The 18,697-nt window shown below is 47.1% G+C and overlaps 1 protein-coding gene across 1 annotated transcript in view; it reads left to right on the forward strand.

The window, feature by feature from the left end:
- The window catches only part of CHL1 (cell adhesion molecule L1-like), a 91,942-nt gene that overhangs the window by 29,017 nt on the left and 44,228 nt on the right, over positions 1-18,697 (forward strand). Inside the window, exon 2 of the mRNA XM_014529748.1 lies at positions 13,570-13,744. Within this exon, the coding sequence (XP_014385234.1) occupies positions 13,570-13,744 (175 nt within the window). The remainder of the gene's footprint in view (positions 1-13,569; positions 13,745-18,697) is intronic.

Below are 18,697 nucleotides of genomic sequence, written 5' to 3' on the forward strand. Positions count from 1 at the left end.
CAACCCCCCAGGCCTTCACCACACTACTGTCTGTGTCCATGGGTTATGCATATATGAATACAAGGTCTTTGGTTGATCTCTTCCCACCCTCCCCTGCCTTCCCTCTGAGATTCTTCCGTCTGTTCCATGCTTCTGTGTCTCTGGATCTATTTTGTTTCTCAGTTTATTTTGTTCGTTAGATTCCACATCTGAGTGAGATCATGTGATACTTGTCTTTTCTCTGACTGCTCATTTCACTTAGCATAAAGGTAATTCTTTTCCACATAAATTATTATATTAGAAACGCTGTCCATAGCTCCACAGTGGAAATTAGCAGCCAGTGTAATGGCTCAGTGTGAGTCGCCATGCCCAGGGGGTGAATCTTGTTGGGGGGGAATTGATATTCTCACCTAAACAAAGTGCCAATGCTTTTTAAATGGTTTTTATCAAACTGACTTATGGGCTTATCATAGACCCAGTAAATGTTTATTGATTGGTTGTGGATCTAAATACATAGACACAGCACAGTGCTTTAGGCTAATTTACTAAATAAACATTGACATGCTCTCCAATAGTAGTCTCGGTACCTTGGTGAAGGCTTAGAGATGCTGAGGTTGAAACTATTCCAGAAATCTTTCTCAGCTGGAAGAGAAATGCCGAATTCTGCGCTAGCAGGATCGTTCCCCCGTTTTCCTGAAAAAAGAATCAAGGGTGAAACAAAGACAACACCTATGGGCTACGTATGCGGAAATTCCAGCCAGGCAGGGCGCGTCCAGGTGTTTGGTGAGACACCGGCTAATCCCCACGTCCCCTCTGTGCTCCCGTCAAAGATTCCGTGAGTGTCCGAGCCCTGGGGACGCGCAGACATCACTGAACACACGTGTGTGCTGTGTGCTTCCTGCTGCCGGGCTAGGGAGGCTACAGAAGATTCTAGAATGACAGCTAGAATCCAGGTAGTTTTCAGTCTTCTGACTTAACTGGAGAAAGAAATGAATCAGAACCCGTGTTACCCACGTGGTATCTCTTAACTGGTGTGCTCAGAAAAGCCCACCCGCTGGATGACATGTTGCCTGATGGTGTAAAAACAGGGGCCACCTCGAATGGTACTGAGGCTCCTCAGAGTGTATGTGGTACCAAAGAGAAGCCTTTTCACGTTGTTTTCCAGGTTTGCTTTTGTTCCTGGATTTTGAAAGGTTAGTCCTTCTAAAATAATTCTTGCTTTCCTGGATAAGAGGTAATATGCAAATTGACCATCACACCCTTGCACAAGATGGCTGCCCCGATGTGGTCACAAGATGCCGGCAGGGGAGGGCAGTTAGGGGCGATCAGACTGGCAGGGGAGTGGTTAGGGGCAATCAGGCAGGCAGGCAAGCAGTTGGGAGCCAGCAGTCCCAGATTGTGAGAGGGATCCCAGATTGGAGAGGGTGCAGGCTGGACTGAGGGACAACTCCCCTCCAGTGCATGAATTTCGTGCACCAGGCTCTAGTTTTATTATATAAAATATTACATCACAAACAACGCGCCGCTATGGAGGCTAGCATAATCAGCGTGATTCATGTGTGTGACTGCCCCCATCCGGAATGTAACACTTCAGAGCTTAGCTCCGACCCCCCCAGCGTGAGATGCATCACGGTCCATGCCGGATCCTCACCGTCACTGTCAGTAGCTTATCCCTCCTCACTGACCCAGTGAACATGTCTGCCACACCTGCTGTGTGCAGGCACCGTATGCCATCCTGAGCTACGTTAGGGCACTTATTATCTAATTGCACTTGTTAAAGCGGTAAAGTATAGACCGATGGAACTGGCTTTTCCTTCCTTTCTCCCTCCTTTTCTTTCTTTCTTGGCTGTTTCAGCCGTAAGTGAATCTCCACGTGTCATTCTGTGTGTAAGGCACACTCTGCCCCCCGATCCCTTCGCTCATCTAACAGGTTTAGAGAAAGGGCTGGGATTTGCGTTTGTGGGGAGGCCTGAGGGACTGAGGAGGACCTGGGGGTCCACACCCCCCTTACAGGACCGGCCGCCACACCAAAGTGCCGGGGCAGACGCTTAAGCGCACACGGGGTTTAACCAGGAGGGTTTCTGACGCCCAGAGCCGCAGAAGAGCAGCTGCTTAAACACGCGTGCCCTTTGACTGACCAGGGAGAGAGGGATTTATGTGCAAGACTTAAACAAAAGCAATCCCACAGGTGGGGCGACGTCATGAGAAGGGGGTCCCGGACTAGGAATTATCCAACATTGTGTGCTTTGAAAGTGTGGGGGAGGGAAAGTAGTTTTATTTTGACCCTTTTTGGTTGTCTGCTGAGGCCCCTATAATAAAGATAGATTGACCGGAGAAAAACCAAATACTTTTAATAACATGGGAGATGCCCGGGGAAACTGAGTAACTTCCAAAGATGGTCCAACCCGTCTCCTGAGCTGCCTCCTTCAGCTAAAGGCAGTGTTGGGTGGGGAGAGGAAGGCGGCTGTGGGCGGCCAGGAAGACGGTAGGCAGAGGACCACTGCTGCCTTCCGCAAGGTGAGGTGAGAGTTTGCTGTGATTTCAGCTCCTCCTCCTCCTCCTCCCCCTCCCCCTGGCCCAGTGAGTGTCTGAGACCCCTTTCCAATGAGACAGTGTCTCCCACAGAAGGGCACGTTATCCATTTTTAAAAATTGATTCCAGAGAGGAAGGGAAAGGGAGAAAGAAACATCAATGATGAGAGAGAATCATGGATCATCTGCCTCCTGCACATCCCCACTGGGGATCAAGCCCACAACCCGGGCATGTGCCCTGACCAGGAATCGAAAGGTGAGACCTCCTGGTTCATAGGTCGATGCTCAACCACTGAGCCACACCGGCCCAGCAGCTCTCTGCTTTTAGAGCTTCGCCTGTGCCTGCTGTTTCCTGGAAATGATCTGACTAACGTAACCCTTCTCCCCTTCAGAAGCCGTTGCTGGGCTCCGAGTCACCCACCAGGGCCTGTGGGGCGGAACACTTTCCCTTCTTGTTTCTAGCTTCTTCGGCCGCTCTAATAAGTACATTGATGCGAGACAGGTGAACAGGAGAAAAGCAAAGTTAACTTCCTGTGTGCGGAACCGCAAGACATGGGACTCGGGTGAGCGGGGCAGTGGAGGCCGAGGGGTGTCCTGAGCTAAGGAGCCGAGTGACCTCCCGGGGGGAGGAGGCCATTCCCAGGACAGAGGAAGAGCAGCTGCTTGGTAACCGGAGGGCGCTGGGTCGTGCCTCTTACGGGCAGTTCTCAGCGGATAAGCAAGCGACAGGGACGACGTGTGGGAGCCCCTCCCCCCCTGAGTGGCACCACGCGACGGCGGTGGTTTCCAGTTGCTCCGAGAAGCACGCTTTTGGAATCATGTTGCTTGTTGCCGAGGCTCGGCATTGCCTAGTTCCGTGGTCGGCAAACTGCGGCTCACGAGCCACATGCGGCTCTTTGGCCCCTTGAGTGTGGCCACGAAGTTTCAATCGCACTGTACGTGCACGCCCGCACGTGGGATTTTGTGGAAGAGCCACTCTCAAGGGGCCGCAGTGTGCCGACCACGGGCCTAGTTGAAGTGTAAGGAGAAAGTTGTGGGATTCTTGCTGTGAAACCACGGCTTCTAAAGACGTGCCGTGCCCTGTTGCCCCGTGGTAGTTAGCGTTGTCGTGCAGTAACTATGGAAACTGCTCCCTGTCTGGGGCCCCTCCCCCTAAAAGACAGCAAGTCAGGAGCTTTTATCTATCAGTTACTCTCCAGTAAATTAGTGTGAGGTCTCATTCAAGGGATGGATCCCCTACAAGGAAGAAATTAACATGGCTCACAGTTCACCGCAGGTTTCATCAAAATATTTACATAACGCCTTGTCATTATTGCTTGCTAGCAACTCAGGTGATTTTAACAAATAGTCACCAAATATAATGTAAGAGAAAGTTGTCATAGAGTAGACGAGTGTTCTTTGGACTGAGAACTAGTCAATGAATGAATTAATGTCAGGGAAGTTGACAAACGCAAGAACATTCATAATGTTGGTAGTGACCTCTGTTGCCAAGATAAATTTATGGCCAGAGGAGCTAGAGATCTCTCCGTCTCTCCTAAAATGAGGTCAGAATATCCAGTAAGTCATGACTGTCCCAGGAAGAGCCTGACCGTCCTTACCTGAGTTCTGTGCAGATCACTCAGTAACTCGCCATCTTCACGTAACTGAATATCATCGATATATGATGGCATGTATGTAACAGTGGACAAATCATGTACTGTATTGTAGGGTACATATATTTCTCTAGAAAACTGTCAGGAAGTGTTCACACCTCGTTGTCTAGAGAGGGAGAAGAAGATGTGATCTTTAACGCTCATTCTTGATCTAATTTTTAAAAATAATCTCTGTATTAATGTATTTAATATTTTCTTTTGGGATTTTACAGGGATTCACTTTTATTGTAAAATACATAAAAGCTAATTTAAAATGGTATGTGAAAATGAAAACAGAGTATAATTTTTTAAAAAATTTAGTATTGGAAGCAAAAGGCATGGCCTTCATTTCTCTTGCTGTCATACATCTTGGAGTGAGCCGGGTAGCTCTGGCCCACAACATCGTGTCTGACTGTCATCAGTTCAGAAGGACACATGGGCTGATACTGCCTTTGGGTCCCTATTTCTTATTCATGGGAAGTGACTACAGGATGTGAAGGGTCCACAGACCTAGGTCAGCAGCCCAGGAATCTGCACGAACTCTCACAAAGTGCAGAGGTCATAGGTCGGCTCTGTCGGCGCTAAATCCATCGCTGTAGTGACCATGAGCCAAAGGGAATTGTAAGCTGTTTATAAATTTCTCCTAAGTACCAAGAAATCGAACTTGGTATTTCATGACTTGAGTAGAACAAGATTGCTTCTTAGGATTCATAGAGCAATAAGCTTAATGTTGCTAACACACCTAGGCATTCGTGCATCTATTAGACTACTTGCCACGGAATACCTATACGTCGGTCTTGGATTTAAATAAAGAAATGCCACTTGGACAACCTCTGGCCTGGGATTATGCGTAAGTTTATCTCCTTCCTGTGCCCCGACCTCTCGCTCGCTGTGGGTTTGCTTCATCGTGGTCCCCCTGAAAGTTCTGGCTTCACAAGAGGTATGTTTCTATGAATTACAAATTTGAAGAGAAAATAAGTCTAAAGTTTTAGTATCGCTATCCAGCCTTCACCATTTTTAAGCAATAAATTGCCCTGGATGCCTTTGCCTCGGGGAATGAACAAAGCAATGTGGGCACGAAACAAAAGAGATGAAAAAATAGCAGAGGGCTGGGAAATAGTGACAGAAATCAGAGTGGGCCCCCCCCAACCCTCCCCCCCTCGCACTGTGGGCCCCCCTTCCTCACACGGCCTTGTCCCCGGAAGGTTATCAGCGTCTGGTCACGGGCTTAATGTTCATGCAGCTGATAATGAGGGTGACCTGCTGCTCGCTGTCAGAGCCTAAAGTCCCTGTTGACGATCGAGTGCCTGTCGTTGCTGTTCATTCCGTAAAGCCCTCGCCCGGTCTCAGGTTAAGGTTAATGGTGTGTCTTCAGATTTATACGCGCATCTAATTGGATAAAACCTCCACCCGGAACGTTTACGGCATGTAATCATTTCTGATGTTTGCAGCCTGGCTCAGTCCGCCCTGTTCGTGTTTGTATCTTTGGGCTCTGTCTGTAGATACTGGTAGTTTCCGAGGCGTAGAGGAAGATGAGGTGCATTGTCCTTCTCTCCAGTAACCCGTCGAGCAGGTGCTGCGTGACCGTGTTCGGCTGAGGTTTCCCAGGTGAACAAATACTCATCAGCCGGACTCCCCTGCTCGCTCACGTCTGCTCACACGCATGCGCACACTCCACACGTGTGTGGTTATGCCCCCACCCCACTGTCAGCTCCAGCTCGGCGGAGTCCCAGCTGGTAACCTTTGAGGCATTGCTTTTTTTTTTTGGTTTGTTTAATTTTAAAATTAAAAAAATTTAATTACGGTTGACATTCAATATTATATTAGTTTCAGGTGTACAGCATAGTGTTTAGATGTTTATATAGCTTCTGAGTGATCCCTACCCTAAATCTAGTCCCACCCCCCCAACACCATGCAAAGCTATTACAATATTACTGACTGTATTCGCTCTGCTGTGCTTTATGTCCTGTGACTATTCTGTAACCACCTTCACTTCGTTCCCAGCTCCCCCACCCCCCGCCCCTCTAGCAGCCACTGGTATGTTTGTTCTCCGTGTCTGTGAGTCCTTTGGGGTTTATTTGGGGCATTGCTGGTAGAACTCAGCAAGGGAGCGGCCCCAGGGCAGATGCTGTGAGGTTCTGGCCACAGGAGTGCGCTCCCCACCCCGAGGGCTGGCTCGAAGTTCACGCCCCAGTCACCCCATGTCTGGTGTCTGACAGACTTTTCTAGCGAACCCGCCTGTACCTTGAACACCCCATGTTTTACGATGGGACATTCTCCTGACATCTAGTATGTGGATGAATAGGCCTTCTGATATTGAAAAAATAAAGAGAGCTGTAGTAGCCAGTTTTGCCACATTTGACTAGACATGTAGAAGAGTTTTCATGAAGACCTTTCAAATGTTACCTAAGTACAGCAAGGGATCGATTAAAATCCAGTCACGTCCACAGAGCCCTCGCACAGTCTACTCGGAAGAAATCTAAAGCGAATCTGAGACAGCGTCACACGTCGCTGCTCGTCACTTGTCAGGCCACTCGGAGCTGTGGATATAGCTGGCCTCCAGCAGGCACTGATAACATTAATGAGATTCATTGGAAGTTCTATTCCTGTTAGCCTGTGTTAACGCAACACACCTAGCAAGGTTTAGATCCATGTTGTACCTATCAAATCCGTATTTACTTTAATAAGTAATTGAGAAAATTAATTTCTCCGTTGTCTTTCCATGAATGAGAAAGAAGGCTATCTGGAATTTCGCTGACCACTTACGTTGACACGGAGTGTATTTTTGTAGACGTGTGGATGAAATTCACTCGCTCGCTTACTCACTCAGACTCACCGATTGTCTCCTGCACTGTGGGCGGGCACAGGGAGGGCGGGAAGCTACAGTCTCTTATAGCCATGGGCGAGGCAGGTGCGTGACATCTAGTGAGCCCTGTTTTCATTTCATAAGTCACAGTCCTCATTCAAAACATTTGATTCCTACAGAAAAGTGGGGAAACAGGTGAAAACCACCCAAAACTTAGGCATATTTTAAAATCAGTTCTTTATGAATAAAAACATAATTAATAGCTATGATAAAACACTGTCCATGTAATTTGTTAATTTCTTTAAAACAATTCCAAATTCCGTGCTTCTGATTGTTTTTTTATCAAAGATTCCCAGACTCAGTGGGCGCTATTTGCACACATTCTTTATGTCATTGGTCTATTGTTGGGGGTTCAGACAAGAGCTTCCCACCTGGAATTACTTCCACCTGAAAGCACCCCCTTTCATTTTTTGGACATTTTTTTTCTTGGCATCGAACAAAGTTGAAATACATAAGGAATAAATAGAGAGAGAGTGAATGGAGGGAAGGTGTTGAAAGACCTGAGGGAAGTGGAAAGGAGAACGTCGGTTCTGAGAGCTGAGGTTTGATCTAATGCCAGCTGCCCATCAATAGGGTAGTTGTTAGGCGCTGCTGGGGCCTCTGGTTTGGGGTTTTGTGAAGTGGGGGCGGGTGGAGAGAAATGACAGCAGTTATGAGAGGCTTTTTTAAATGCAAGAACTTGCTTCCCAAAGTTGACCTTTGGTTATAGTCGTCAGAACTCACTCAGGTTTTCTCTCTTCCATATTTTGTAGTTTTCAAATTTTAGAAAATGTATCATTTATTTCAGATGAGAATATAATCCACAAAAGTTTTGACTCAAATTAGAAGAGATGGAAACCCCTTGGTTGAGATTTTGACAGGTAGGATGTAAAGTTTTAGACTCTGTACTTGCAGATATTTTTTTCCCTTTGGAGAAAATATTCTTACTGTATTTTAGCCAATTTTTTAAGGAGGTAATAGTCCATAACTGATGGAATGAATCAGTAGGAAAATTTCTATAGTTGTTCCATATATTTCTTACTTAATTTGATAGGCTTTATTCTAGTTTTATTGTAACTGATGGTAAATAAATATCTTTAAACTTGAAGATTATTATATCCAAATGGTTGTATGTATAATAGTTAAACACCATTGTGCTAGAAAGAGACTCCGTTGTTGTTTTTTAAACATATTATTATTGATTTTGAGGAGGAAGGGAGAGGGAGAGAGAGAGCGAGAGAAACATCAACGATGAGAGATTCATTGATTGACTGCCTCCTACATGTCCCCTACTAGTAGATACAGCCCATAACCCGGGCATGGGCCCTGACTGGGAATCGAACTGTGACCTCCTGGTTCATAGGTCAATGCTCAACCACTGAGCTACACCTGCTGAGCGAGATTCTATTGGTTTTAACTTAGTTGTATGACTTTGAGCATTCTGAATTTCAGTTTCATTATATAGAAAGTGGACATAATTATTATAACACTAGAGGCCTGATGCACGAAATTCATGCAAGAGTAGGCCTTCTTTCCCCCGGCTGCCGGCACCATCTTCCCTCTGGTACTTGGGACCCGGGCTTCCCTCGCAGCCCCGGCTTCATCCAGAAGGTCGTCTGGTCTAATTAGCATATTACACTTTTATTATTATAGATTATGTCTATATCAGGGAGATGTGAGAATTAAATGGGTTGTTCATATATAAAAGCAATTATGACACCTAAGAACTAAACAAAGTCATTTAGCTATTATTATTGATATGTTACAGTTAACAGTTATTATTTGCTGATGGTGCTTCATAAGCAGTTTTTTTCCACATGTGGATTTTGATAAAAGTCACACACACACACACACACACACACACACACACACACACACACTTTCATAGTCAAATACGTTTGTGGAAACCCGAATAAAGCGAAATAAAGTTCCCAGCCTTTATAGGCTGATGTGCAGTGAAACTTTTCAACGCATAACATATCCCCAGTGCGTGGACCATTCCACCTTCTCGTGAGCAGGACCCTGACCCCAGGGGTGGCGCACAGTGGGGCTGGGGTGGGGGTGCAGGCATGCCAGGAGGGGCAGCTCTTCCCTGGGCGGGACTTTGCTGAGCTCTGCAGGCCATTCAGGGTCCATGGTTCCTGCCCATGAAAGCCAGTAACACTCCCCAGTGACGGCGACCACCCACCTGTCCCCCACCTAACCCACATGCCACCCGGCAGAGGTGCCACCTGGTTGGATCCAGTAGTTAGAGGCGTCCACACAGATCTCTCTCAGGAACTGGAAATCTCTGGGAATGAAGGCAGTGGACTGCTCCTGGAATGAGAACTTCACACCTAACCCACACGCCACCCGGGGGGAGATGCCACCTGGTTGGATCCAGTAGTTAGAGGCGTCCACACAGATCTCTCTCAGGAACTGGAAATCTCTGGGAATGAAGGCAGTGGACTGCTCCTGGGACGAGAACCTGTAAAAGGTGGAGAAGTGGTTACACGAATTTAAACTTACGTAAAAATTCACTGAGCTGTACACTTGAATCGTGTATATTTTAGTGTATCTGTAACTGAACAATCAATGGGTCTGTGCTGCCTGTCACTACTGGAGCCAGTTCAGCAGAGACAGGGTTGAATCATATAGGAGTGTTGATTCCAGTCCTGCCAGCAGCATGGGAGGGCAGCGGGTCATCCACAGAAATCTGCTCTGCCCCCCACCATAAGCCACTGCTTATATTGGGTAGAAGGACGAAGATTACATGGGGAAGTAGGCACAGGGGGTCTTCAAAGGGCTGGCGATATGCAAAGGGCTGGCGGCTCTAGTTTCTGCAACAAGGTTGTTAATCTTTCCATGGCCATAGGCAGCTCCCTGATGGGGAGGATGGGCTGCATTTCCAGGTGAGCTCCCAGGTCCCGAATCCAACTCCAGCCAGGTTAGAATGTGCCTTCTTTAACCAGGACAAAACCATGGTAAACAGAGCAGGATTGATATTTCTTACAATTATAGCTGGTCCCCAATATTCTATTTCTGCCCCTATCACATTTGTGCTCTTCCTCAATGAACAAAAACTTCCCCACTGGGCAGGACGGTGTACAAGGCACCAGAAACGGTCCTGAGCCAGGATGGAAGGCCATGTCTCCTTTTCTGCAGCACATGGTCTAGATTTGGGTGGTTTCCTTTCTTTCCCTCCATTAGGAAAGAATCTGAATTAAATGTCAGTACAGCATCTCCTCAGTAAGAATTTGTGTGCATGAGTAAATAAAAGGGGAAACCAAAAATATTGGTTACGTATGTGCAATTCTGTTCCTGCTGGAGCTCAACCGCAGTCTCTTGCCATTTAATTAAATCAATGGTGTTATTAATGATACTGGTCTATCCAACATAATTATCAGTGAAAGCTGACATTTTCCCAATGCGATCAGGTTGCTTAGAGAAAAGTCTGCATTTCTTTGCTCTTCTGTGGAGGATGGATTATCGCTGGGAGCCACTCCTTTGTCAAGTCAGTGACATGAAACAGTGTGAATGGATATGGCCAGATGTACAATATTCCCTTTGTTTTCAGAGCAGAAAGCCATTAACAGTTATCTCAGCATTCCTGTGTTTATGACACTTGTAAATTGATGCATGGTCTTCCCCAAGCAGGAGGCGGAACAAAAGCCTCTTAATTTTCTTTATGTTTATCCTTCCCCAGTTTCACGGTGTTGGGTGATGTGTGGGCTTCCTCCCTGGCAGCCCTGACTGCAGAACTGGGGAGTCGTTTACCCGGCCTGACAGTCACCAAGAGGAGTTTCATGAGGGGACAGGTCCGCCCCATTGCCATCGCGAGCAGGTCCAGGGCCGGCCATCAGTGCTCGCTTCTGCAGCTCAGGGATTGCTGAGCCCTGTGTGCGGAAGGAAAATGAAATGTAAACCATTCTAAGTGAGAGCGCTGTCCCTGACTGTTATACTAACATAAATCCACTCCGTCATTCTTAAATCTTTGCTTTGGACGCCATGGTCATAACGTATCCCTTCCTGCGACTGTAATGAAAGTTACTGACCTGTTTCAAGCTTCCTGAGTAGAAAAGTCTTGTTTAAAATTGAGATGCTCCGAGTTCATCCCAACATTAGAATTCAGTGTGGCCGGAACAGCACTTGATTCTCCGGTGGAGGGGTCAGTGTAGCCCCTTCCGCTCTGCGCCCAGAGCCTCCTGTAGAGATGGCTGGTGGAGGGATGAAGCAAAAAACCCAAGACCTCATAGACACAGACAACAGTGTGGTGATTCTCAGAGGGAGGGGGGTGGGGGAGGTGTAAGAGAGTAGAGGGTGATCAATGGTGATGGAAGGAGACTTGATGTGGGTGGTGAACACAGTGCAAAACACGGTTGACGTTAGTGTGCCGTGTACATTCCATCCGTTGTTCTGTTATGTCTGACAAACGTGTGACCTCACTTGACCTCATCGTATGCTACGGGCAGCCATGCTTCTGTCCCGTGTGCAGATGAGCCAGAAAGGTGGGCGCCCCCGGGCCTCACAGGAAGGCTGTGGATGTCACCTGCTGACTCAGGGCCGTTTCTTACACACGTCACGCTCCTGCTCAGTGGTCAGCAGGCCACAGTGCCTTTGCGTGTAGAGGGAGGCCGGGCGAATGGACAGAGGCCAAGCCCGCCCCCGCACCCACTTCTTAGAGCAGAAGATGATGTAAGTGAGTGGTTCTGTTTGAGGAACATGTGGGCAATCTGAGGCCCCTGTAACGTGGAGGACGCACGTGTGTTAGGGGCTGTTGTTCAGGAGAAACAAGGGCCGATTTTCCGTGTTGTCATGTTGGGGCACTCCTGTGCAGTATGCATGTCGGTCCATGTTTCCGTTCTGGAAACAAGCGTGTTCTCAATCCCGTCACACTAACCTCTTCAGGGCACCAGAATCCAGCGAGAAGGGTCCCCTTTGGCCACTAAGACATCTGTTTCCTTTGAGTTCCATGTCAGGATGATCTCTTCCTCCCCAGGATGAGTGGGGAGAGGAGGGAGATGTAAACCACCCTGTCCAATTCATGAAAACTCATTGGTTCTTTTTCTTGACCAGGGGTGATGTCATTGGACCTGACCAATCAGACATCAGCTTGAGGTCACTGGCTCTCAAACATGTTTTAGTGTATTTTCTTGTCTTAGTTCCAACTCCATCCTGAGATGCCATGAATGCTTTCATCGGGTGTGCGGCCTCAGACTCAGATTCTTGGAAGAAAGATGGATGGGAATATAATTGTGGAGCTATCTTTCTGTTTCAAAATGTACTTACTGCCCAGCTGGTGTGGCTCAATGGTTGAGTGTTGACCTATGAACCAGGAGGTTATGGTTCAATCCCCAGTTAGGGCACATGCCTGGGTTGCTGGCTCATTCCCCACTATGGGGCATGTAGGAGGCAGGTGATCAATGATTCTCTCTCATCATTGATGTGTAGTAACTGTTTAGTAACTGGTTTTTAAAAAATAAATTTTTATTGATTTCAGAGAGGAAGGGAGAGGGAGAGAGAGATAGAAACATTAATGGTGAGATAGAATCATTGATTGACTGCCTCCTGCACACCCCACACTGGGCATTGAGCCCGCAACCTGGGCATGTGTGCTGACTGGGAATCAAACTGTGACCTTCTGGTTTATAGGTCGATGCTCAACCATTGAGCCATGCCAGCTGGGCCCTTACAGTCTCATTTTAAGCCAGGAGCTCAATGTTCCTTCCTTTTTGTGGGAGAGACTTTCTTGGATCAAGACCATGTCGTTACAAAAGTCAGATCATTGCTATTGAGCAATTAGCACCCAAGGCTATTTTACTGTGGCTGTTAGAGGCACTGGGAGATTAATTGAAACAGCCTGCCCTCCCTTACGAGGCCCCTGGTTGTTTCTATGCTCCGTTTCAGGGTAGGATGATGTATTAATCTGGAAATGTGGTTTCCTAATAGCATCATGGTTTTGGAAGCCTTTCCCTTCACAAATAGGACAGCTCATTAAACAGACACATGCGATGGCCTTAAAGAAATCGGCATTGAATATTAATGGCAGAGAATATTAAATAATAGATTGCAGGTGACGAGTGATACATAGCTCTACACAGTGAACTCGGATCACTGTTCTCGATGTGTTTCGAAGCGAGAAGGACCAGGAAACTTTGAAGGACAAGGCATTACCGTGTTTCCCTCACACTTTTCCCCTTAGAAACAGCTACACAGTTGAGTGTCCCCAAGCTTTCCCAGTGGGTAGAACTAGTGTTTGCAGTTTGGCAACGCTCAGCTTTTCATAATGAAAGTAGTTGTTTTTAACACATTTTATTTTGTGGATCAGAATAATTCTTTACGTAAAGACACATTTGAAAATATTTTTTATTACTAATGTAAGCCCTATCCAGGCCACCAAATGATGTGTCTCTCTCACATCGATGTTTCTCTCTCTCTGTCTCCACCCCTCCCATTCTCTCTAAAAAATCTATGGAAAAATATCCTCGGGTGAGGATTAACAACAACAAAAAAAGAAAAATATATGTAATTTCTGTGATGTTGACATTTTAGGGTATATGAGCTTCCAGTCTGTGTTATTCTGTATTTTTTTCTTCATTTCCAGGTCGACCCCATTCCCCTCCGTTTTCACCCGAAGGGCAGAGGGGACAGAGTCCCGTCCTCTGCGCGTCCTCCTCCCGGAAGAGCAATGGAGAGGCTGCCTGGCGCCGGCGGAGCCGTCTTCTCTCTACTGTCCCTCCTCTTGCATTTCGCCAGCGCCTCTGAGATCCCGCTCTCAGGTACAGTGATGGCGTCAGTACCGGCTCTCTGGGATCTCATGTGCATTTTGATTTCACGTAGGACACGTCTAGTCGAGGAGGCGTTTCGACCATATCTCTGTGTATTTCCCAGCACTCCGTCAGAATCTGCCTGTGTCTTCCTCGGTGTTTGCGTGGCTTGCACTGCGCTGCCCATGACATTCCTTGCAGCCCAGGCCTTTTGCCTCCCTGCAGACTTGGCCTATGAGAACGTAGGCTAGAGATTAGGAGGTATTTTGCCATATAAGATAGTCTCAAGTACAACCAACAGCTGCTCCTTTTATATACTCAGGTTAATTTATTTTAGGGACAAGTATGATTTAGAAATTACTGGTACCCAACCAATCATAACAAAAAAAGGAAATGAATAAACTTTGTATTCTTTTTAAAAAAAAATGACTATATATGTAGGAATGAAAAATGAGATAGGAAAGTGTTAAGCAGCCGTTTTTATAGTGCGCAAATACACACGTCCGATGGCACCCACTGCAGATGTAGGCACCTGTCCTGTGAATTTACAGCAAGAGCCCAGTCAGTGGTTTTATGGAAGTTTACATCCTAGCATATGTTGGTAAGATGAATGCAGATCTAAAAAATCATAAATCTGTTTAATTAAGTGAGAATAATTAAAAACTCAAAAAAACGAAAACTGAAAAAAGCAATGTAACTGTGTAACCAGACAGTCAGTGGGTCTGACTGTCTGTCACAACTTGAGCCAGTTCAGCAGAGACAAGGTTGAATCATATATGAGTGTTGATTCCAGTCCTGCTGGCAGCATGGGAGGGCAGGAGGTCATTCACAAAAATCTGCTCTGCCCCCGACCTCACTATAAGCCAGGTGTTAATATTGGGTAGAAGGACAAAGATTACATGGGGAAGTAGGCAAAGGATAGGCCAAATGTACAGTTTACAGGTAATGGGGGCTGGGGATCCTCAAAGGTCTAGTGATATGCAAGGGCTGGGGGTCTTCAAAGGGTTGGCATAGGCCAAATGGGCACTTTACAGGGAATAGGGGCTGGGGATCCTCAAAGGGCTAGTGATGTGCAAGGGCTGGGGGTCTTCAAAGGGCTGGCAGGTCTGGTTTCTGCAACAAGGTTGTTAATCTTTCCATGACCATAGGCAGCTCCCTGAGGGGGAGGATGGGCTGCATTTCCAGGTGAGCTCCCAGGTCCCACCTGCACCTCCCAGCCAGGTTAGAATGTGGCTTCTTTAATCAAAATACAACAATCACGGTTAACAGAACAGGATTAATATTGCCTACAATTCTAGCTGGTCCCCAACATTCTGTTTCTGCCCCTACATCTGCAAATGCAATGTATGTAGAGTATGTTAACTACAGTGTAGAGATTTGGGGACATTCTCTTGTGTGATGAGCTCATGGGACATAATGAGACCCTTGAGAAGTTAGTTAGATATTTTGTCCATGAAGTTCAAGGCTTATCCCCCTGGGGTTTCCGCCTGTGACTTTGAGAGTTATTAACAATGTGTGCTGGGGCTCCTGAGACTCTCCGCCTTGGGAAAGGCCTCCAGGCCGTCCGAGTTCTGGAGAATTAGTCTGGGCCTCAGAAAGTCGAATACGCAGGTGCTAGCCCTTCAAAAACCCAGACAATCAGTCCCACTGTGACCAGAAGAGGCCGTCACTCCGGCCGAGTTAACTAATGTGCTGGAAACCACTTTCTGAGGCTTCCTTAGGTTACGGGACATCACATGCTGTGGCCTGCACCTGAGCCCCCGCCCCCCGCCCCCCCCATGAGAGTTGCTTCTCCCCGCCTGTGACTTTGAGAGTTATTAACAATGTGTGCTGGGGCTCCTGAGACTCTCCGCCTTGGGAAAGGCCTCCAGGCCGTCCGAGTTCTGGAGAATTAGTCTGGGCCTCAGAAAGTCGAATACGCAGGTGCTAGCCCTTCAAAAACCCAGACAGTCAGTCCCACTGTGACCAGAAGAGGCCGTCACTCCGGCCGAGTTAGCTAATGTGCTGGAAACCACTTTCTGAGGTTTCCTTAGGTTACGGGACATCACATGCTGTGGGCAGCCCGCACCTGAAGTCCCCCCGCCCGCCATGAGAGTCGCTTCCCCACTCTGCTGGACAGGTTTCCCTGGCCCCCTGCTTGAGAAACCCCACTGACCCACCCCCCAGACGTACAGATTCGAGGTTCTCTATTCGAGGTGAAATCTGCCGGCTCACACACACTGTACGCCAGCCTCACTGTAGAAATGCGGGGAAGGCCCTGAAAGAATTCGTCCTCGGGAGGTTCTTTTGCTTTGAGTAGCAGTGCCTCACTCGGAGCGGAGCGAGGTTCCCCGTGATCATCGAGGGAAAGGGGCTCACTTCACACTTGCCCCGGGCCAGTTCCCAACTCACAGTCCCCCTCCTCTCTGAGAACATCCCCTTCCTCTCCATCTTCCCTCCTCGGCTCCATTGGTGGGGAAGGGTGTGAGATTTTTGTCTCCGTTCGCAATGCTCATTTTCATTCCGGTTGTCTCAGCTACTTACGCGTTTTCATGGCGCACGGTCCTTCGCCAACAATTGTTATAAAATATTAATGACTTGTTTTCAGAGCAAGTGAATATTACCCATTTATTTCAGGACTCTGGAGCAAATGAAACGGAGGCAGGTATTCAAATTGAATGTCAGCACGTCTGGTGTCTGTGTAATTGGCCTAATTATGGAGAAAGAATTTATAATGTAGAATATCTATTCTTATAAACACCCAGAGGTGGTGAGCTCCGTTCCTGGAATAATTAGTTATGCTGAGACTTTACAACCTTAGCAAATTTAGGGAGAATAATGCTCTCCCAAACAAGTTGTTCACAAGCCATTAGCTGATATCTCCGGGACCGCGGCTATTGTGCGCCATCCCTCACCATTTATAACGGTAGTAAAAGGTGAGTAACACGAATATGCATTCAGCGCAAGACCTGCTTGGCTTGGACCTATCGTTAACCAGAAGCAAGGCAACTGTCCGTGCAGATATGGATGTTATTAAAACATTTACCAGTACCCAGTGGATAAAGCCTGAACCTAGGCTAATGCTCCTAAGGTAGTAAAACATAATTATCAGATTCATTAGGCACAGATACAGAAAATGGAATTTTTTAAAAATATATTTTATTGAGTTTTTACAGAGAGGAAGGGAGAGGGATAGAGAGTTAGAAACATCGATGAGAGAGAAACATCGATCAGCTTCCTCCTGCACACCCCCCACTGGGTATGTGCCCGCAACCAAGGTACATGCCCTTGACTGGAATCGAACCTGGGACCTTTCAGTCCGCAGGCCGACGCTCTCTCCACTGAGCCAAACCGGTCAGAGCCAGAAAATGGAATTTTAAAATTGGAAGTGGCATGGAGTTATTGTCCTCGGCTGAGCGTCCGTCATAGGTGACCCTAGTACCTCTCCGGTCCCAGGGGCACATCCGGGCAGTCTGTGACCAGACCTTTCACAGTAACACCGCCTGGCATTGTTGCTTTTTGCTCTGCAAACAGGTGCCTTATGTTACAAAAGCAACAGGGGTAGTTGGTGTCACCCTGGCAGAGATCAAGGTGTTGGCAGCCAGCTGGGCCAGCAGGCAGGGTGTTCTGCACAACCATCTCCTCTCAGTAAAACAAAACAAAACAAAACAAAACAAACGTTTTGCTTAAGATTGTCCTTGTGCAGCCCGGCCAGCGTGGCTCAGTGGCCGAGCATTGACCTATGAACCAGGAGGTCACGGTTCAATTCCTGGTCAGGGCACATGCCTGGGCTGTGGGCTGGATCCCCCAGGAGGGGACGCCCAGGAGGCAGCCGGTCAATGATTCTCTCTCATCATTGATGTTTTTTCTATCTCTCTCTCTCCCTTCCTCTCTGAAATCAATAAAAAATAAATTTTAAAAAAAGATTGTCCTTGGTGAAGCACGTAAATGTTGTTGCTCTTATTAAGTGTCCTTTCTAGAACACATTCTTCTTCATAATCTGTGGCTGAACCAGGACATCCACATAAAGTGGTTCTGCCTCTGACCAAAGCCCCAGGTGGTCCTGCTCCTTCACCGAGTCGTGGTGTGAGCACCATTTTTACTCCAAAGAACACGACAGACCGAGATTACAGGAATGGGTACGTGGCAGATGTTACTCCCAGTGGATCAATGGACCCTGTCACGTCAAGGTGGACAGCTGACAATATGTGTTTCATTGATAAAATTAGCAAACCGATAGTCTCCACTCGGAGCCTGACAGCTCCCCGACAGGGACGGCTTTTCTGGTCCGATCAGTGAGGATATTGACAAAAGTGAATTTGGAATACTGTGTAATGAAATATATCAGGATTGGCGGATGGCTGTCACTCAGGGAACCAGTAATTTTTCCAAACGGTTATTGTGTGATGTTACCAGATCATGTATGATTAAAAAGAATCCACGGATCAGACATTTTACTACAACAGAGTATGAACAGTTTATGGCTACAGTTTCAGACTCCGCATTGCAATGTAGAAACTGCCACTCTCCCTAGCCAATTTGGCTCAGTGGATAGAGCATCAGCCCATGGACTGAAGGGTCCGGGTTCGATCCCGGTCAAGGGGCATGTACCTCGCCCAGTTACAGGCTCAATCCCGGCCCTGGTGAAGGTGTGTGTAGGAGGCAACCAATCAATGTGTCTCTCTCACATAGATGCTTCTCTCTCTGCCTCTCCCCCTCCCTTCCACTTTCTCTAAAAATCATTGGGAAAATATCCTTGGGTGAGGATTAACAAACAAAAACATTTGTATTAAATGTAAAAAAAGAAAAAAAAAGATACTGCCACTTGGTGAGTTTTGGTGCACTCTCTACGGGACTATCCACAGTCACCAGATGGGCCTGGAAAATATTTTACCTGCTCACAGACAGACCTGTGTGAGGCTGGGTTTTCTTCTTATCTTTATTATTAATATATACATATATATATATATATATCTGTGTATATAT

This window comes from Myotis brandtii, unplaced genomic scaffold, assembly GCF_000412655.1.
Source record: "Myotis brandtii unplaced genomic scaffold, ASM41265v1 scaffold693, whole genome shotgun sequence".
Classification (NCBI taxonomy): Eukaryota; Metazoa; Chordata; class Mammalia; order Chiroptera; family Vespertilionidae; genus Myotis; species Myotis brandtii.